At 35.0% G+C, this 23,435-nt stretch overlaps 1 protein-coding gene across 1 annotated transcript; it reads right to left on the reverse strand.

The window, feature by feature from the left end:
- Positions 1-79: 79 nt before the first annotated feature.
- On the reverse strand, positions 80-22,922 carry PLOD1 (procollagen-lysine,2-oxoglutarate 5-dioxygenase 1). Its single transcript, XM_067472759.1, has 18 exons — positions 22,775-22,922; positions 21,600-21,691; positions 18,362-18,483; positions 18,119-18,282; positions 16,948-17,060; positions 16,792-16,855; positions 15,637-15,734; positions 15,344-15,445; positions 12,990-13,121; positions 10,741-10,862; positions 10,434-10,664; positions 5,363-5,504; positions 5,142-5,255; positions 3,623-3,688; positions 3,232-3,336; positions 1,825-1,971; positions 1,584-1,709; positions 80-1,480 (listed from the first exon to the last, which is right to left on the reverse strand). Exons 1-18 carry the CDS (start codon positions 22,851-22,853, stop codon positions 1,325-1,327), a joined length of 2,175 nt encoding a protein of 724 aa, XP_067328860.1. The 5' UTR covers positions 22,854-22,922; the 3' UTR covers positions 80-1,324.
- Positions 22,923-23,435: the final 513 nt, after the last annotated feature.

Genomic DNA, 23,435 nt, shown 5'->3' on the forward strand with positions numbered 1-23,435 from the left:
AAGAGAAACATAATAAAATAAAATAAAATATGGATAATGAATTGCAATCCACCCCAATAAACATCCTCCAGACATCCAGTGTTTTCTTTAAATAAAAAGTTTTAATTTTTTTGTAAAAAGGAATCTTTGCACACTTTGAAAAATGATGGCTTGCTCTCAAAAAATAAATATAAGTCGCTCTCGGTAAAACTACAAAAAGGTAGATTCGGGACATAATTCCAATGGGTGCGAACTTTTTTGGCATTTCATCTCAGATTTTAATGCTTTCCTCCTTTTGTCCAGATAGAGGCAGGAGAAGAGAAATCGGAAGAGGAAGAGGAAGTGGAGGCAGAGGCGGAAGTGGAAAAGGAGTGGAGGCAGAAGACGAAGTGGAGGTGGAAGAGGAAGTAGAAGAGGAACCGGAAGAGGAAGTGGACATGGAGGCGGAAGAGGAATTGGAGGCAGAAGAGGAAGTGGGAGTTGAGGAGGAAGTAGAAAAGGAAACAGAAGAGAAAGAGGAAGTGGAAGAAGAAGAGGAAGTGAAGTGGGAGTTGAGGAGGAAGAGGAAGCAGAAGAGGAAGTGGGAGTTGACATAGAAGAGGAAGCAGAAGAGAAAGTGGAGGCAGTGGAAGAGGAAGTAGAGGCAGAAGAGGAAATGGAGGCATAAGTAGATGTTGAGGAAGTGGAAGAGGAAGCAGAAGAGCAAGTGGACATGAAGGTGGAAGAGGAAGTGGAGGCAGAAGAGGAAGTGGGAGTTGAGGAAGTGGAAGAGGAAGCAGAGGAGAAAGAGAAAGTGGAGGCAGAAGGGGAAGTGGGAGTTGAGGAAGTGGAAGAGGAAGCTGAAGACAAAGATGAAGTGGAGGCAGAAGAGGAAGTGAAGTGGGAGTTGAGGAAGAAGTGGAAGAGGAAGCAAAAGAGGAAGTGGAGGCAGAAGAGGAAGTGGGAGTTGACATAGAAGAGGAAGCAGAACAGAAAGCGGAAGAGTGGAGGCAGAAGAGGAAGTGAAGTGGGAGTTGAGGAGGAAGTGGAAGAGGAAGCAGAAGAGGAAGTGGACATGAAGGCAGAAGAGGAAGTGATAGTTGAGGAAGTGGAAGAGGAAGCAGAAGAGAAAGAGGAAGTGGAGGCAGAAGGGGAAGTGGGAGTTGAGGAGGAAGCGGAAGAGGAAGCAGAAGAGGAAGTGAAGTGGGAGTTGAGGAGGAAGTGGAAGAGGAAGCAGAAGAGGAAATGGAGGCAGAAATGGAAGTTGAGGAAGTGGAAGAGGAAGCAGAAGAGAAAGTGGAAGCAGAAGAGGAAATGGAGGTGGTAGTGGAAGTTGAGGTGGAAGTGGAAGAGGAAGTGTGGTCCCCTATGGGTCGAGGAAGGAGACGGCGATGTATCGCGTGCCCTGGGTGGTGGGCAGCCCCTCGTGGTAGTGGGTCAGGCGCCCCGGGTGCAGGAGCGTCCACCCCTTCCTGGGGGCCCGGATCGAGCAGTTGTAGCGCAGGAAGCGGCAGCCGCCCCCCTGGACAGACACACACAAAATGCACGTTAGTTCAGGCAGCACAAGCACCATCTAACCCCTCCCGATAGATGGCCACCCAGCCTCCCTTTCGGTGGAGGCCCACCTCGTAGTCGATCCCGACGCGGTTGAGGGCGATGTTGATGGTGAAGGTGGAGGCGTCGTGGTGCGGCATCAGCGAGGGCTGCTCGTCCGGCTTGTAGCGCACCACGAAGGCCAGCTCAAACTGGGTCTCCACGGGCAGAGGGAGGAAGAGCGGGGAGATCTTAGCATGGCTAGTATTTCTCCCCAGCTAACTAATATTGTTGTGGTTGTGGCACTGATTTGTGCCCACCCCCAGCCTGTACCTTGGTGTAGTAGCCGGGGTAGAGCTTCTCGGTGATGGGCGCGATGTAGTCCAGGAGGAAGCGGTACCAGTGGCGCTCAAAGTGGATCTGGTTCATGTGGATGTCGATGGTGGGCACGTTCTCGTAGCCCCCCAGGATGCGGCTGTCCTGGAGGAAAACAGCACCAAAGGCAGGCGAGTCCCATCAGGGGAGCCCAGAGGGTGGTGCGGCAGCGCAAAAAGGCCAAGGCGATGCTCGTCGAGGGTCTCGATCTCAGGGGCGCCATAGGGACCCTCCCTGCGGACACTAAGCCGGATGGGATCCAGCTTGCCTTCCATCTCTCCATCAACCATCATCTACTCTATCTATCTATCTATCTATCTATCTATCAGTTGGACTGGATGGGCTCTGGAGGATACTAGGATTCTATTATCCATCTATCCATCATCTTTCCTTCTATTTACTCATTTATTCATTCATTCATCCAATCTATCTATTCATCCTTCTATTTAATCATTTATTCACCCAATCCATTCTTCTATTTACTTATTCATTCATTCATTCATTCATCCAATCTATCTATTAATTCTTCAGTTTACTCATTTATTCATTCATCCAATCCAACCTATTTATTTACTCATTTATTCATCCAATCTATCTATTCATCCTTCTATTTACTCATTCATTCATTTTCATCTATCCTTCTATTTACTCATTCATTCATTCATCCAATCTTCTATTTACTCATTTATTCATTCATCCAATCCACCCTTTATTTACTCATTCATTCATTCAATCAATCTATTTATTCATCCTTCTATCTACCTACTCATTCATCCATCTGTCCATCTATCCATCTATCCATCTGTCCATCTGTCCATCTGTCCATCTATCCATCTATCCATCTATCCATCCTATCTATCTATCTATCTATCTATCTATCTATCTATCTATCTATCCTTCTACTTGCTCATCCATCCATCAATCTACCTACCTACCTACCTACCTACCTACCTATTCATCCTTCTACTTACTCATTCATTCATCCATCCTATCTATCCATCTATTCCTCCTTCTATCTACCTGCTCATCCATCCATCCATCCATCCATCGTATCTATCAACTGACAACCCTCGCTCCGCATTCATCTTTCTATCTACGTATTCATTCATTCATTCATTCATTCATTCTATCTCCCCATCCATTCAGCAGTTGACCTCTCTGCCCGAGAGTCCAGTGGAGGCATCCAGCAGAAAGTCCAGCCTTTCCAGTGGCGAGTCCAGCCTTTCTGAGGCTAGAGGGCCATCTGTGGGGAGGGATTCCTGAAGGCAGAAGGGGGTTGGCCTGGATGTCCTTTTGGGGGGCCCTTCCCACACTGACGTCCTTCCAACCCACCAAAGGCCCACTTGTTTGAAAGGAACGCCTTACGGTGTTGTCTCCTCGGGACCACTGGCCAAAGTTCTCCATTTCTTCCACCAATTCGTCACAAGCCGCATCGGTAAAGATGGGGAACCAGTAAACATCTGGGCATGGCTGGAGAGGGAGAAGGAAGGGCTATTGTTTAATATTGACTTCTGGTATGTTTTGGGTTTGTTTGTTTGTTTGTGAGATGCTTTGGGTCTTAGTTCCTAAGATATAAATATTATAATTATTTTATTTTATTTATTTATTATGCCTATATAATAACAACAACAGATGAATATTATAACAATGGATATAATAATAATAATAATAATAATAATAATATAATAACAACAAATTGATATTATAACAGCAACAACAAATGAATATTAAAACAACAACCGCAAGGGCTGCTTACCGTTTCCACTCCTTTCCCCTTTAAGGCTGCGGTGTAGTTTTCGTGGATGTATTTCTCCTTCCAGTCCTGCAAAAACAAATGGAAATTTGGAATTAAGTGGCAAGATTAATCCCATTCCACCAAAAGACACATTTTGACCGGGTTCCAATGAAAAAACTTATTATTATTATTATTATTATTATTATTATTACCATAATCAACAACAATAACAACAATATAATAACAACATATGCCTGGTAGGTTCACGGATATGTTTTATGCTTCCTCTAACAACAACAACAATATAACAACAACAATATATGTCTGGTAGTTTCATGAATATGTTTTATGCTTACTCTAACAACAACAATAATAACAATATAACAACAACGACAATATATGTCTGGTAGGTTCACGAATATGTTTTATGCTTCCTTTAACAACAACAACAACAATATAACAACTACTACAATAACAACAATATATATCTGGTAGGTTCACGAATATGTTTTATGCTTCCTCTAACAACAACAACAACAATATAACAACAACAACAACAACAATATATGTCTGGTAGGTTCACAAATATGTTTTATGCTTCCTCAACAACAACAACAACAATATCTGTCTGGTAAGTTCACAAATATGTTTTATGCTTCCTCTAACAACAACAACAACAACAACAACAACAACAACAATATATCTCTAGTAGCTTCACGAATATATTTTATGCTTCCTCTAACAACAACAACAACAACAATATATGTCTAGTAGCTTCACAAAAATGTTTTATGCTTCCTCTAATAACAACAACAATAACAACAACAATATAACAACAACAACAACAACAACAACAACAACATATGTCTGGTAGGTTCACGAATATGTTTTATGCTTCCTCTAACAATAACAACAACATAACAACAACAACAATGTATGTCTGGTAGGTTCACGAATATGTTTTATGCTTCCTCTAACAACAACAACAATATAACAACAACAATATATGCCAGGTACGTTCACAAATATGTTTTATGCTTCCTCTAACAACAACAACAATAACAACAACAATATATGCCAGGTACGTTCACAAATATGTTTTATGCTTCCTCTAACAACAACAACAACAACAACAACAACAACAACATATGCCTGGTAGGTTCACGAATATGTTTTATGCTTCCTCTAACAACAACAATATAACAACAACACCAACAACAACATAACAACAACAATATATGCCTGGTAGGTTCACTAATATGTTTTATGCTTCCTCTAGCAACAACAACAACAACAACAAATGCCTGGTAGGTTCATGAATACAATAGTAGTAGTATTGTTGTTGTTGTTGTTGTTAGAAAAGGTAAATAAAAGGATAACTAGATAGAAATATAGATAGATATATGAAGGAAGATCTATATGATAGATCGATCATAGAATCCCAGAGTTGGAAGGGACCCCAAAGGGCCATCCAGTCCACCCCCCCCCCTTTTGCCTCCAGACAGGAAAAGCCCCATCCGATCCCTCCCGACAGGTGTACCTCTGGGTTGCTGAAGATCTGCCAAAGGTCGTTGTGGAGGTGGGTCGTCTCATAGTCCTCCAAGGACAGGATGTGGCCGAAGGGCTGCTGGTTGGTCACAAACATGAAGATACCCTGGGGTGGGGGAGGGGGAGAACCTTATGACCTTTCCGAAATGGGGGTCCGCAGTAGGGTCGTCATCTTAAGGGCTGAACCAAAGCCAAAGGGGGAGCTCTTCTGACCTGTTCCCGGAGATTGTGGCAGAAGGCCATATCGGGGTCCAGTTTGCCATGATGGAAGGGCTTGGGGTGCGAGAAGCGGGATCGGAGGAGGCCTCCTTGGACCAAGAAGACGTGGGAGATGTAGGGGACGTTCCAGAGGCCCCTGAAAGGGAAGGAAGGAAGGAGGCCATCAAAAAAGCAAGCCTTACAGAACATCAAGGAATCCGCTACATAAAAATACAATGTAAAGGCGTTTGACCCATTTGCTCAACACATTTGTAATCTAATATAAGAATTTATGAACAAAATAGAGATAATTACAATGTAAAGTACTATATTATAAATATATATATATTGATATATATTTATAATATAATATGTAAAGTAAATATGTAATGTAAAGTACTATATCATATTATAAATATATATATATATGTCCCAGTTGCAGACACCATGGCACTCATCAACCAGAGGTTCCCAGAAGACATCACGGCACTGTTTCACCATTGCCTCACCACCAGCTATTTTCAGTGGGACAATGAATTCTACGAACAGAAAGATGGAGTAGCTATGGGGAGCCCTCTCAGCCCAGTCATAGCTAACTTCTACATGGAACAATTTGAAAAACAAGCCCTGGAGACAGCAACCAAAAAGCCCACGATATGGTTCAGAGATGTGGGTGACACCTTCACCATTTGGAGCCACGGAGAAGAAGAACTCAACAGGTTCCTGGACCATCTTAACAGCATCCACCCTAACATCCAGTTCACCATGGAAAAAGAAAATGAAGGAAGACTGCCTTTTCTAGATGTCCTAGTCATCCGCAAACCAGATCAACAATTGGGTCACACCGTCTACAGAAAACCCACACACACAGATAGATATCTACACAAAAACTCCAACCATCACCCAAGTCAACAAAGAAGCACCATTAAAGCCTTGGCAGACCGTGCAAAAAGAATCTGGGAAGCCCACCTCCTCCAAGATGAACTGAACCCTCTCAACTGGGCTCTCCAGGCCAATGGAGACTCCACCTCAGACATCAGAAGAGCTGCAAGACCACTGAGAAGAAGCCACGAGAGTCAAGACGAAGACCCACCCAGAGGGAAAGTGTTCTTGCCATACATCAAGGGAACCACTGACCGCAGAGGGAAGCTGATGAGGAAACACAACATACAAACAATCTACAAACCCACCAAGAAAATCCAACAAATGCTACGTTCAGCAAAGGACAAGAGGGATCCTCTCACCTCTGCAGGAGTCTACCGTATTCCATGCAGCTGTGGACAAGTCTACAGAGGGACCACCAAACGCAGCATTGCCCAACACACGAATCAAGGAACATGAAAGGCACTGCAGACTACTCCAACCAGAGAAGTCAGCCATAGCAGAGCACCTGATGAACCAGCCTGGACACAGCATATTATTTGAGAACACAGAAATGCTGGACCACACCAACAACCACCATGTCAGGCTACACAGAGAAGCCATTGAAATCCACAAGCATGTGGACAATTTCAACAGAAAGGAAGAAACCATGAAAATGAACAAAATCTGGCTACCAGTATTAAAAAACTCTAAAATTGCAACAGCAAAAACAGCAGAGAGGAAACAGGCAGGGACATCTAATCACCTTTCAAGAAGAGTTTGCTCCAGGCACAGTCAGCCCATTGTATGCTAATCAAGGTGGTCAGTTGAAAGATTCACACCCAGCCCAACTTACAAAAGCCTTTTGTCTCACCCTGGTCATTCCACAGATATATAAACCCCTTTTTCCCCAGCTCCAGCAGACCTCACCTCTGAGGATGCTTGCCATAGATGCAGGCGAAACGTCAGGAGAAACGCCTCTAGAACATGGCCATATAGCCCGAAAAAAACCCACAAGAACTGATATATATATATTGCTAATACTTTTGCCCTCCTTCCCTGGACATATAATATATTGTAATATATTATATTACATAATACTAAAATATATTATTATGCTATACTATACTTAATTATATTGTGATATAATAATAACAATATATGATATCATATATAAGAATATTTATATATTATACTATATTATACTAATAGAATATAATATTATATTATGCTACACTATAATAATAATATATTATAATAATCTATTATATCATACATTATAATATTTATATATTATAGTATATTACACTAATAGAATATAATATTATATTATGCTACACTATAAATAATCATAAATAATAAATAAATATAAATAATCATTCCATTCTCAGCTATGGAATGCCCTACCGGTAGATATCAGACAGGCCCCCTCATTGCTGGCGTTTCGGAGGAAGGTCAAGACTTGGCTCTACGAGCAAGCGTTTGGCTAATCAGTGCAACTGAACAACTGAACACAGGAAGTCGGTAAAACTGAACATAGGAATGGCACAAGGATTATGAGAATGGATCTTGTTCTGTTGAGGCGTCATGAATTGATAAGGAATTGATAATAATTGTTGATTTTGTTGTAATGTGTGATATGTTTTAACTGTATATTTCTGTATAACTTGCACTGTGTAAACCGCATTGAGTCGCCTAATCTAGGCTGAAAAATGCGGTATAGAAGTAAAGCAAATAAATAAATAAATAAATAATAAAAATAATATACAATATATATTGTAATATTTATATATATTATTATGCTAATATTATATTATATTATATTATGCTACACTATAAATAATATAATATATTGTAATATTTATATATACCATTATGTTAATATTATATTGTATTGTGCTACACTATAAATAATAATATATAAAAATAATATATATCATATATTGTAATATTTATATATTATATTATACTAATAGAATGTATTATATTATGCTACACTATAAATAATAATAATAATATATAATATAATATATTGTAATATTTATATATATCATTAGGCTAATATTATATTATACTACACTATAAATAATAATATATTATTATATAATATACATTACAATATTTATATTATATTATATTATATTATATTATATTATATTATGCTACACTATCCTAAATTATATATTTGTAATACATCTTCCCTCCCTGGACAATATCCATGTACTCTGTTATATTGTATTATTTTATTTTATTATAGTATACTTTACTAAATTATATTGTTTATTATATTGTATTATTAAATTACATTATACGATACTACACTGTATTATTATATTGTATTATTACAATATATTATCACCTCCTCCTTCTCGGGATGATGGCCATATAATATAATATATTGTATTATTATAATATATTACATTATTTATTTATTTATTTATTTATTTATTTCTGCTACTTATACCCCGCCCTTCTCACCCCCGAGGGGGGACTCAGGGCGGCTTACACAGACGGCACAATTCGATGCCCTTATACAAATACATACAAATATAAAAAATATAAAAACAGTAATTAATAATTAACAGATTAAAAACATTAATATATAGCACCATAGCACAACAATAAGCAATCTCATGGTCAGTGTTTCGCGTTCCATAGGTCCAATAGGTTAAAGTAGGTTCCTACAATATTTGCCTTTCATTATGGTCCTTCTTTTTAGCTGCCAGAGTTTCCGAAAGCCTGGTCCCACATCCAAGTTTTCAGCTGTTTCCTGAATGAGAGGAGGGAGGGCGCTGTTCTAATCTCCCCGGGGAGTGAGTTCCACAGGCAAGGGGCCACCACTGAGAAGGCCCTGCTCCTCGTCCCCGCCAGTCTCACCTGCGATAAAGGCGGGGTCGAGAGCAGGGCCTCCCCAGAGGATCTTAAACTCCGAGGTGGTGTGTAGAGGGAGATCCGTTCGGACAAGTACACTGGGCCGGAGCCGTAAAGGATTTTATAGGTCAAAACCAGCACCTTGAATTGTGCTCGGAATTGGATCGGCAGCCAGTGGAGCTGGCATAACAGGGGGGTGGTGTGCTCCCTGTATGCCGCTCCGGTGAGCAATCTGGCTGCCTCCCGTTGGACTAGTTGAAGTTTCCGAGCAGTCTTCAAGGGCAACCCCACGTAGAGTGCGTTGCAGTAATCCAGCCGGGATGTGACAAGAGCGTGGACCACCGTGGCCAGATCCGACTTCCCAAGGTACGGGGAAGTTATTATATTATTATATTTGGAGTAATCCCCTCCTTTTTCCCTGGGTGATGCCCATATATTATATTATAATTATATCATATCATATCATATCATATCATACATATCATGATGTCAGTATAATATATTGTATTGCATTATTATATTATATTATATTATATTATATTATATTATATTATATTATATTATATTATATTATATTTGGAGTAATCACCTCCTCTTTCCCTGGATGATGCCCATATTATATTATATTATATTATATTATATTATATTATTATATTTGGAGTAATCACCGCCTTTTTCCATGGATGATGCCCTTATATTATATTATATTATATTATATTATATTATGATGCCCATATAATATAATATATTGTATTGTATTATTATATTATATTATATTATGTTTGGAGTAATCACCTACTCTTTCCCTGGATGATGCCCATATATTATATTATATTATATTATATTATATTATATTATATTATGGTGCCCATATAATATAATATATTGTACTGTATTATTATATTATATCATATCATATCATATCATATCATATCATATTATATTTGGAGTAATCACCTCCTCTTTCCCTGGATGATGCCCATATATAATATAATATATTGTAATATTATATTATATTATATTATGGTGCCCATAATATATTGTATTATTATATTATATTATATTATATTATGATGCCCATATAATATAATATATTGTATTGTATTATTATATTATATTATATTTGGAGTAATCAGATCCTCTTTCCCTGGATGATGCCATATATAATATTATATTAATTATATTATATTTTTAATAATACTCCTGTGCTCCTTCCCTGGATGATGTCCATATAATATATTGCATTGTACTATTATATTATATTACATTCATAATTCTCACTTCCTCCTTACTTGGACGTTGTCTATATAATATATTATGTTGCATTACATTATATTATTGTAATCATACTCACTTCCTCCTTCCCTGGACGATGTCCATATAGTCCTCGGACCGGGCGTAATAGCCCTCGGCGCTGAGGGCCCCCCAGAAGTTGGACCACAGCTTCCCGATGCGGCTGACCAGCGGAGCCAGGACAAACTTGTTCTGCCGGATCAGGATCCGCAAGGCGTCCGGGTTCTCGAGCACCACTTCGGCGTCCAGGCTGAAGAAATACTCGCAGCGGGGGTCCTGCCGGCACCGGTCCCTGAGGGGCAATGCCACCCACAGGTCAGGCCTGAAAGGGGTGCCAATACTTGCAGCCCCCGGTGCCATAGACTTACATGGCCGTGTCCCGAGCCTCGGCGCTGTCCAGGCGGTCATCCGGTCCGAGGGCTTCTACCGAGAGGTATTCCCCGCTGTGTCCATCCAGGAAGGCGGTCACTTGGGAAACATGGTGCTCCTCCTACAAAGAGAGAGAAAGCCTATCCTATTATATTATTATTATATATTATATTATCAGTATCCTATTATTTATTATTATATATTATAATAAATTATATTATATTATATTATATTATAATTATATTATATTATATATTGTATTACATTACGTTATTAGGAGAATATATTATATTAGTATAGTATTAGTATTCTATTCTTTTTTATTATTATTATTATTATTATTATTATTATTATTGGGATCCTTTTGTTATCCTAATATTTATTATTATTATATTACATATTATATTACATTAGTATCCTATTATTTGTTATTTTTATATTATCCATCCTATTCTATAATGAGTATTCTATCAAGTGCTATGCTATTATTTACTATATATATATTATATTATATTAGTATAGTATTAGTATTCTACTGGTACCCTAGTCTTTATTATTATTATATTATATGTTATGTTGTTATATTATGAGTATTCTGTGAAGTGCTATCCTATTATTTATTATATTATATATTAGTATATTAAGTGCCATCCTGACATTCGTTATATTATATAATATTATTAGCATGCTAATATTTATTATATATATTATATTATACATTAGCATCCTTATAAAAGCTATTTTATTTAATATTATATTTATGATTATATTATATACTATATTATTAGCATGCTATTTAGTCTTATTATTTATTATATATTCTATTATATATTATTAGCATATTAAGTGGTATCCTGCTATTTGTTATATTATATAATATTATTATTAGAATGCTATCATTGACTATATATTATATTATATATTATTATCCTATTAAATGCTATCCTATTATTATTATATATTATTATAATATAATTATTATAATATATTATCATAATTATTATATTATAATTATTATAATATATTATTAGCATGCTATTTAGTGCAATCTTATTATTTATTATATATTCTATTATATATTATTAGTATATTAAGTGCTATCCTATTTGTTATATAATATTTTATTAGCATGCTATTATTTATAATATTATATAATATTATATATTACTATCCTATTAAATGCTATCATATAATTATTACATATTATTATTATATATTATTAGCATGCTATTTAGTGCAGTCTTATTATTTATTATATATTCTATTATATATTATTAGTATATTAAGTGCTATCCTGCTATTTGTTACATTATATAATATTATTATTAGCATGCTATTATTTACTATATATTATATATTATTATCCTATTAAATGCTATCCTATTATTATATTTTATTATTATATGTTATTAGCATGCTATTTAGTGCATAAATCTTATTATTTATGCACTAAATGCTATTCTGCTATTTGTTATATTATATAATATTTGTATTGGCATGCTATTATTTACTATATATTATATTATATATTATTATCCTATTAAATGCTATCCTATTATTATTATTATATAATTATTATATATTATTAGCATGCTATTTACTGCAGTATTATTTATTATATATTCTATTATATACTTTTAGTATATTAAGTGCTATCCTGCTATTTGTTACATTATATAATATTATTATTAGCATGCTATTATTTACTATATATTCTATTATATATTATTATCCTATTAAATGCTATCTTATTATTATTATATATTATTATATATTATTAGCATGCTATTTAGTGCAATCTTATTATTTATTCTATATTCTATTCTATATTATTAGTATATTAAGTGCTATCCCGCTATTTGTTATATTATACAATATTATTATTAGTATGCTATTATTTACTATATATTATTAGTATCCTATTAAATGCTATCCTATTATTATATATTTTCATTATTATTATATTATACATTATTAACATGCTATTACTATGCCATTACTGTCAGTGCTATCCTATTATTAGTTACTATAGACTATATTATTAGTATGCTATACCTATCCTATTATTTATTATTAGATTATATACTGTATTATTAGCATGCTATTAAGTGCTATCCTATTATTAATTACTACATAGTATATTATTAGTATGCTATTAAGTGCTATCCTATTATTATATTAAATTATTATATATTTTATATTATATTATTAGTATCCTAATAATTATTACTATTCTATAATGGCTCACCCTGTTGTGGACGAAGAGCCGGAGGCGTCCCTTTGGGTATCGCAGCCTCTGCAGCCGTTGGAAGAACTGGGAGAGGAAGGGAGTGGGCTGCTCAATGAAGACCCCCAGGAGGACCACAGGGAAGACTCCCTCCTGCAAGACAAGCCAAGGAGAACGCACCATGACAACCGCCATCTTTGCAAACGACCGTCCCATTTCAATGACCATCGCATTGCAATAATCGTTGGATTGCAATGACCGTTGAATTACAATGACCAAGCAGCCATTTTTAAGCAGTCAGTCTGTGGTCGGTTAAAGAAAGACACATCTTTTTAAAGGAACTAAGTTTGAGACCTGTTTGTCAGAAGAATTAGACCTCCTAAGAGTTATTTAAGAACTGTTATGAATGTAACCATTGAAGATCTGTACCTCTAAGAGAAAGGAAACGTTGAAACCATCAAGCTTCTGTACCTCAATAAACTTGTTACAGTTTTTTTTTAAAGTCAAGCCTATGTTACCATTCTTTTCCAATTCAAGACGCGCTACATTTTGAAGAAATGGACATTACAAGCTATTGGTTGTGTCATCAATTTAATAAGCCCTCACGAAGAAGTGGCTCCTTTTACCAACTCTCTACATATTGATAGTAGTTATATTTATACATCCTTACAATTTGGTGGCATCATTACAAATTAGTGGCCAAGCCTTTACAATTAGTGGCAGTAATATACGGGCTCCTTCACACCTTTGAATTGCAATGACCGTTTGGCTGCAATGACCGTTGGATTGCAATGACCATTGGGTGGCAATGACCGTTGAATTGCAATGACCATCGGATTGCAATGACCGTTGGATTGCAATTACCGTTTGACTGCAATGACCATTGAGTTGAAATGACCGTTGGATTGCAATGACCATCGGATTGCAATTACCGTTTGACTGCAATGACCATTGAATTGAAATGGCCATTGGATTGCAATGACTGTTGGACTGCAATGACCGTTGGACTGCAATGACCGTTTGGCTGCAATGACCGTTGGACTGCAATTACCGTTTGACTGCAATGACCACTGAATTGAAATGACCACTGGATTGCAATGACCGTTGGACTGCAATGACCATTGAATTGAAATGACCACTGGATTGCAATGACCGTTGGACTGCAATGACCGTTTGACTGCAATGACCATTGAATTGAAATGACCGTTGGATTGCAATGACTATTGAATTGAAATGCCCGTTGGATTGCAATGACTGTTGGACTGCAATGACCGTTGGACTGCAATGACCGTTTGGCTGCAATGACCGTTGGACTGCAATTACCGTTTGACTGCAATGACCATTGAGTTGAAATGGCCGTTGGATTGCAATGACCATCGGATTGCAATTACCGTTTGACTGCAATGACCATTGAATTGAAATGGCCGTTGGATTGCAATGACTGTTGGACTGCAATGACAGTTGGACTGCAATGACCGTTTGGCTGCAATGACCGTTGGACTGCAATTACCGTTTGACTGCAATGACCATTGAATTGAAATGACCACTGGATTGCAATGACCGTTGGACTGCAATGACCATTGAATTGAAATGACCACTGGATTGCAATGACCGTTGGACTGCAATGACCGTTTGACTGCAATGACCATTGAATTGAAATGACCGTTGGATTGCAATGACTATTGAATTGAAATGCCCGTTGGATTGCAATGACTGTTGGACTGCAATGACCGTTGGACTGCAATGACCGTTTGGCTGCAATGACCGTTGGACTGCAATTACCGTTTGACTGCAATGACCATTGAGTTGAAATGACCATTGGATTGCAATGACCTTTGGACTGCAATGACCATTGAATTGAAATGACCGTTGGACTGCAATGACCGTTGGATTGCAATGACCGTTGGATTGCAATTACCGTTTGACTGCAATGACCGTTTGACAGCAATGACCATTTCACTGCAATGACCGTTTGACTGCAATGACCATTGGATTGCAACGACCGTTGAATTGCAATGACCTTTGAATTGCAATGACCGTTGAATTATAATATTGGATTGCAATGACCATTGAAATGACTGTTTGACTGCAGTGACCGTTGGATTGCAATTACCATTGGATTTCAATGACCATTGAATGGCAGTGACCATTGGATTAAAATGACCGTTTGACTGCAATGACCGCTGGATTGCAATGACTATTGAATTGTAATGACCACTGAATTACAATATTGGAGTGCAATGGCCACTGGATTGCAATGACCATTGGATTGCAATTACTATTGGATTGAAATGACCACCAGATTGCAATGACCATCACAATGCAATAATAATAATAATAATAATAATAATAATAATAATAATAATGGCAATTACTTCCAGGTCTGTGAGGTCCTTCAGGCCTTCTCCACAATGAGTGCATCCCGTCTCGAAGGTCCAGCTCTGAGGGATGTAGTTCCCCAAGTAGTTCAGCTGCAGCTGTGAGCAGAGAAAGGAAGACCAATGGAAGGGGTCTCCAAAGGCCATCTAGTCCAACCCCATTCCACCAAAGCACCATTCAAACTCTCCCGACAGAGGGAAAGCAGGAGAGTCCTCTGAGTCTGCCCCTATTGCATTGAGATTGGAAGGGGTCCCCCAAAGGTCATCTAGTCCCACCCCATGCGGCCTACCTTGGTGGCTTCGTTGCCCTGGATCAGGACCGGGAGCGTATCGAAGGCCAGGTTCCTTGCTCTCACGTGTCTCGTTTCAAATTTCAGGACCACGTTGTCTTTTTAGGAAACATATATAATTTTATATATATATATATAATTTATTTATTTAAATGTAATTTGTATTTCACTATATATTATATTATATGATGATGTTATATATATATACACACACATATATGTAACATAATATATATATATATAATGCATATAATGTATACATGTATATTAGAGAGTAAGAGGCAGAAATAATATTACAATATGTTATATGTATGTTATATATGATAAATCAATATGTATTTATTATAAATTATATTATACCATATGTTATTATAAATTATATATATTATATTATATTAAATATATAATATTATATTAAATATATTAATATAAATATTTAAAATATATTAAATTTTAAAATAATTAAAATATATTTAATATAGATATATTAAATATATTATATTAAAGTATGTGTGTGTGTGTGTGTGTGTGTGTGTGTATATAATAAATTATATTATACCATAATAACATTATAATATATAGTATAATATATGTGTGTGTATATATACGTTTATTATATTTATGCAAAGATATGTATTAGAGAGCAGGAGGTACAAATAATAATATGTATGATATATTTTAATATATATATATATTAATAAATACATGTTATTTTATATATTATGCTATAACATTATATAATATATAGTATAATATAAATATAGTCATATTTATTATGCACATATGCACGTATAGTATATATCATATTATATATATAAAATGAATATATGTAATATCTTTTATACTATATATTATATTATTTATTATCACGTCAGAAATGAATGTAATATATATTATAATATAATATATATTATTATACACACACACATATATATACACACACACACACAATCATATACATTATGAATATATAATTACTCTCACCAAATATTTATAATATATTTTATACTATATATTATATTATTTATTATCATGTCAGAAATGAATGTAATATATAATATTATAATATAATATATATTATTATATATATACATACACACACACATATATATATAAGCACAATCATATACATTATGGATATATAATTATTCTCACCGAGGGCACCATTGAGGTTTTGGAAGATGCGACACCTATGATCCAAAGTGATATTGAGGCTCTCCTGCCAAGGAAAAAGAAGCACAGAATTAAAAGTTCAGCACAAGTTTGGCCATTCCTAAACTCACATTTGTTCTGTCCACACTGTAGATTTACCCTCTTTTCTGGATCCAGGAAGACCTTGGTGTAAAAGAGCTGGTCGCTGGCGCTGTCGGGACCGGACCAATCCGCCAGCATTTTGCGGAGAAATGGGGCAGAACCGATAAACCCTGTAAATAATAATAATAATAATAATTTACTTATATCTGGCTTTATCTCTAAATATGTAAAACATATACCAAGCTCTTCTTAAATGACATCCCAACAAATTGTAAATAATAATAATAATAATATTTATATTTATTTACTTATTTATTTATTTATTTTATTATTTATTTAATGCACTTATTAACCGCCATTCTCAGCCCATAAGGGCGACTCATGGCGGTGTACAGTACACATAAAAGACAGTTACAAAATCCATTTCAACAACATATAAACAATACACAAATTACAAACTACACTAAAAATCCGCTTCGTCTCTTAGTGGAATCATAGCCAATCTCATATTCCTTGTTCCATTCCAGTTCTCATTACCATATTGTCTTGCTGTTAGCACTTAATTAAATGCCCTCTCGAACAGCTGGCTTATATCTGGCTTTATCTCTAAATATGTAAATAAATACCAAATGACATCCCAACAAACTGTAAATAATAATAATAATAATTATTATTATTATTATTATTATTTACTTATATCTGGCTTTATCTCTAAATATGTAAATAAATACCAAGCTCTTCTCAAATGACATCCCAACAAACTGTAAATAATAATAATAATAATAATAATGATAATGATAATAATAATTTATTTACTTATATCTGGCTTTATCTATAATAATAATAATAATAATGATAATGATAATAATAATAATAATAATATACTATTATTATTATTATTATTATTATTATTATTATTATTATTTACTTATATCTGGCTTTATCTCTAAATATGTAAATAAATACCAGGCTCTTCTTAAATGACCTCCCAACACACTGTAAATAATAATAATAATAATTTACTTATATCTGGCTTTATCTCTATAATAATAATAATAATAATAATAATATCAACATTATTATTTACTTATATCTGGCTTTATCTCTAAATATGTAGATAAATACTAAGTTCTCAAATGACATCTCAACAAACTATAATAATAATAATAATAATAATAATAATAATTTACTTATATCTGGCTTTATCTCTCCATATGTAAATAAATACCTCCGGATCCAAGGAAGCGGTTCCCTTCCCGAACCTGAGGATACTTGCTTTCCAGCCGTCGGTCCGGATAGATGAGACTCTCAGACGAAAAGACCACCTGGGACGCGGCCTGCTTGAATTTCTTGAGGATCTCTGTGGGTCCGGAGGCAAAGAGGGCATTGTCGCTGAAAAGAAAGGAAGGAAGGAAGGTTGAACCCAAATATGTCTAGATGACCTCTGGGGGACCCACTCATTCTCTACTACCTTTCTGTGAAAAGGATGACCAAGTCCTCTTTGTCCGCATAGTCTTCCAAAGCCGCTTTCAAGAGGCGGACCTTCTGACCGCTTCCAAGGGGTTTCTGGCCGCCTTCGTCCAATCCTAAGACCTGAAATTGGAACGGAATAATAATAATAATAATAATAATAATAATAATAATGATAATAGCCAGCATAATGTTCTTGTTTGTTGTGTACTAATCTTCTTGTGCATCAAATAATGATGATGATGATACAATGCATTGCTTCCTGGACCTGACTTGTTTCTTCCATTTCCCCAGTGTCTAATAATAATAACAACAACAACAACAACAACAACAACAACATATTTTTCTACCATTGTTGGGACTTGCTATATCTTACAATGCAATAATAATAATAACAATAATAATAGCAACAACAACAATATATTTTCTTCCAGTGTAGAAACTCAAGGTACCTAACAATAAAATAATAATAATAATAATAATAATAATAATAATATCTGTTTCTTCCAATGTAGAAACTTAAGGTAACTAACAATAAAATAATAATAATATCTTTTCTTCCAATGTAGAAACTCAAGGTAACTAACAATAAAATAATAATAATAATATCTTTTTCTTCCAATGTAGAAACTCAAGGTAACTAAAAATAAAATAATAATAATAATATCTTTTTCTTCCAATGTAGAAACTCAAGGTAACTAAAAATAAAATAATAATAATAATATCTTTTTCTTCCAATGTAGAAACTCAAGGTAACTAAAAATAAAATAATAATAATAATATCTTTTTCTTCCAATGTAGAAACTCAAGGTAACTAAAAATAAAATAATAATAATAATATCTTTTTCTTCCAATGTAGAAACTCAAGGTAACTAAAAATAATAATATATTTTCTTCAAGTGTAGAAAAATATCTAATAATAATAATAATAATAATAATAATAGCAACAACAACAATATATTTTCTTCTAGTGTAGAAACTCAAGGTAACTAACAATAAAATAATAATAATAATATCTTTTTCTTCCAATGTAGAAACTCAAGGTATCTAACAATAAGAATAATATATTTTTCTTCCAATATAGGAACTCAAGGTATCTAACAATAAAATAATATTAATAATATCTTTTTCTTCCAATGTAGAAACTCAAGGCAACTAACAATAAAATAATAATAATAATAATTTTTCTTCCAATGTAGAAACTCAAGATATCTAAAAAAAGAATAATATTTTTTCTTCTAGTGTAGAAAGATATCTAATCATCATCATCATCATCATCATCATCATCATCTAATAAGGACTGATCTTATGATGATGATGATGACCATAATAATAATAATAATATTTTTCTCCCAATGTAGGGACCCAGTAATAAAATAACACGAATAATATATTTTTCTTCCAATATAGGAACTCAAGGTATCTAATAATAATAATAATAATAATTTTATTTATTTATTTATCGTGTCATCAGCAACCATTGTTTTACAATTCTAACAGAGCAAAACAAACACAGAGATTAAAAAGAAAAAGAAAAAAAGAAAGAAAAAAAACCACACAGATTTTGTAAATTTGGTAGTTGGTTAAATGTCCTTTGACCAGTATCTGGCCACTTGGAGTGCCTCTGGGGTTGCCGCAAGAAGGTCCTCCATCGTGCATGTGGCAGGGCTCAGGGTGCATTGCAGCAGGTGGTCAGTGGTTTGTTCTTCTCCGCACTCGCATGCCGAGGATTCCACCCTGTAGTCCCATTTCTGAAGGTTGGCTCTGCATCTCGTGGTGCCAGAGCGCAATCTGTTCAGCGCCTTCCAAGTCGCCCAGTCTTCTGAGTGCCCAGGGGGGAGTCTCTCATCTGGTATCACCCATGAATTGAGGTGCTGGGTTTGGGCCTGCCACTTTTGGACTCTCGCTTGCTGGGGTGTTCCAGCGAGTGTCTCTGTAGTTCTAAGAAAGCTATGTCTTGATTTAAGTCGTTGACGTGCTGGCTGATACCCAAACAGGGGATGAGCTGGAGATGTCACTGCCTTGGTCCTTTCACTATTGGCTGCTACTTCCCGGCGGATGTCAGGTGGTGCAATACCGGCTAAGCAGTGTAATTTCTCCAGTGGTGTGGGTCGCAGACACCTCGTGATAATGCGGCATGTCTCATTAAGAGCCACATCCACTGTTTTAGTGTGATGAGATGTGTTCCACACTGGGCATGCATACTCAGCAGCAGAGTAGCATAGCGCAAGGGCAGATGTCTTCACTGTGTCTGGTTGTGATCCCCAGGTTGTGCCAGTCAGCTTTCGTATGATGTTGTTTCTAGCGCCCACTTTTTGTTTGATGTTCAGGCAGTGCTTCTTGTAGGTCAGAGCACGGTCCAAAGTGACTCCCAGGTATTTGGGTGTGCTGCAATGCTCCAGTGGGATTCCTTCCCAGGTAATCCTCAGAGCTTGGGATGCTTGTCTGTTCTTAAGGTGAAAGGCGCATGTCTGTGTTTTAGATGGGTTAGGGATCAGATGGTTTTCCCTGTAATAGGCAGTAAGAGCACCTAGAGCTTCGGAGAGCTTCTGTTCTACTGTCTCAAAGCTCCCTGCTTGAGCGGTGATGGCATGATCGTCAGCATAGATGAAACTCTCTGTCCCTTCTGGCAGTGGCTGGTCATTTGTGTAGATGTTGAACATGGATGGAGCAAGCACGCTCCCCTGAGGCAGGCCGTTCTTCTGTTTCCGCCATCTGCTTCTCTGGCTCTGGAACTCAACAAAAAAGCCCCTGTTTTGTAGCAGGTTTCCTATGAGGCGGGTGAGGTGGTCGTCCTTTGTGATATTATACATTTTTCTCAGGAGGAGGCGGTGGTTCACAGTCTCATAGGCTGCTGACAGGTCTATGAAGACAGCTCCTGTGATCTGCTGCCTTTCAAAGCCATCTTCTATGTGCTGGGTCAGGTTCAGCACTTGCGATGTGCAGCTTTTGCCTTTTCTGAAGCCAGCTTGCTGTGGGATCAGACAGGGGTCTATATTTTCCATAATTCTATGCAAAATAAGTCTCTCCAGAACTTTGTAGAGGTGGCACAACAGGGAGATTGGTCTGTAGCTTTTTGGGTCATTACGGTCTTTGCCTGGCTTCAAGATGGCGATGACTCTCGAAGCAACCGGAGAATAATAATAATAATAATAATCTGAACTTACAATAATAATTATAATATTTTTTTCCTTTCAATGTAGAAACTCAAGGTATCTAACTACAACAACTATAATTACCTTAATGTCATAATTGAAGAACTGAGCGGATCTTCGGAAACGTTGGAAGGCTTCTGTCTCCTCTGTGGCCACAGTCAAAACTAATAAATTATCTAAGTAATAAAGGAAGAATAACTACATCTGTATCCAATGGGTCTCCAATATCCATACATTATAATTTATGAAATATATTTATTTAATGCATTGACTTCCCAGTCTATTAATAATAATAATAATAATAATAATAATAATAATATATAAATAAAATATATTTATATAATGCACTGACTCCTCACTCTATTAATAATAATATAAATAAAATATATTTATTTAATACATTGACTTCCCAGTCTCTTAATAATAAAAAATAATAATAATATAAATAAAATCTATTTATGCAATGCATTGACTTCTCAGTCTATTAATAATAATAGAAATGAAACATATTTATTTAATGCAGTGACTTCCCAGTCTCTTAATAATAATAATAATAATAATAATAATAATAATAATAATAATATATTTATGTAATGCATTGACTTCCCAGTCTCTTAATAATAATAAAATAATGATAACAGAAATAAAATCTATTTATTTAATGCATTGACTTCCCAGACTCTTAATAATAATAATAATAATATAAATAAAATACATTTATGTAATGCATTGACTTCCCAGTCTCTTAATAATAATAATAATAATAATAATATATTTATGTAATTCATTGACTTCCCAGTCTAATAATAACAAAATAATAATTTAAATAAAATATATTTATGTAATGCATTGACTTCCCAGTCTAATAATAATAATAATAATAATAACAATAAAGAATAATATAAATAAAATCTATTTATTTAATGCATTGACTTCCCAGTCTCTTAATAATAATAAAGTAATAATAATAATATAAATAAAATCTATTTATTTAATGCATTGACTTCCCAGTCTAATGATAATAATAATATAAATAACATCTATTTATTTAATGCATTGACTTCCAAGTATTCTTGTTAATACTAATATAAATGAAATATATTTATTTAATGCATAATGATGATGATGGTGAAAGCAAAACTTGCATTGCAATGAAAGTGGTGTTAAACCGGGTTAACTCTGCAGTGTGGATGATGCACAGGCAAGTTCTGTAAACTTTCTGCAAAAGTCCTGGGCATGATTTTGCAAAGTTGTCTTACCTTTTTTTGGCTTGGAGGAAGAAGCCAGCATCAGCAGGCAGAGCAGAGCTATTAAAGCAGCCATGGGTTGGCACTCCATCCAGACACAACACTAATACATATATACACACATATAGATCTTATTTGTCGGAGGAGGAAAAGGGAGCCCCAAGCCCCGCCCCCTGCCACGCAAGAGATGACTCCCCTCCCCTTTAAGGCCCGCCTCCTTCCCCTTTAAGAGGACACTGCCACACAAAAAGGGGCGGGGCCAAAAGAGACCAATGGGGAAATGACATTCTGAGCATGTCTCTCAATGAGAAAGGAGACTATTATTATTATTATATATTATATATTATATATTATATATTATTATTATTATTATTATTATTATTATATATTTCATTATGATATAATATAAATAATATACAATAATATTATTTATATTATATCATAATGAAATATTATATTATAATAATATAATATGGCATTTACTCACCAATCTCATAATAATAATAATAATAATAATATATATATATATATATATATATATGTACGTAAGTCCCAGTCTATTATTATTATTATTATTATCATTATCATTATCATTATTATCATTACATTTACTTCCCAGTCTAATATTATATTATTACATTATATATTATATAATAATATGGCATTTACTCAC

Source organism: Anolis sagrei, chromosome 13, assembly GCF_037176765.1.
Source record: "Anolis sagrei isolate rAnoSag1 chromosome 13, rAnoSag1.mat, whole genome shotgun sequence".
Classification (NCBI taxonomy): Eukaryota; Metazoa; Chordata; class Lepidosauria; order Squamata; family Dactyloidae; genus Anolis; species Anolis sagrei.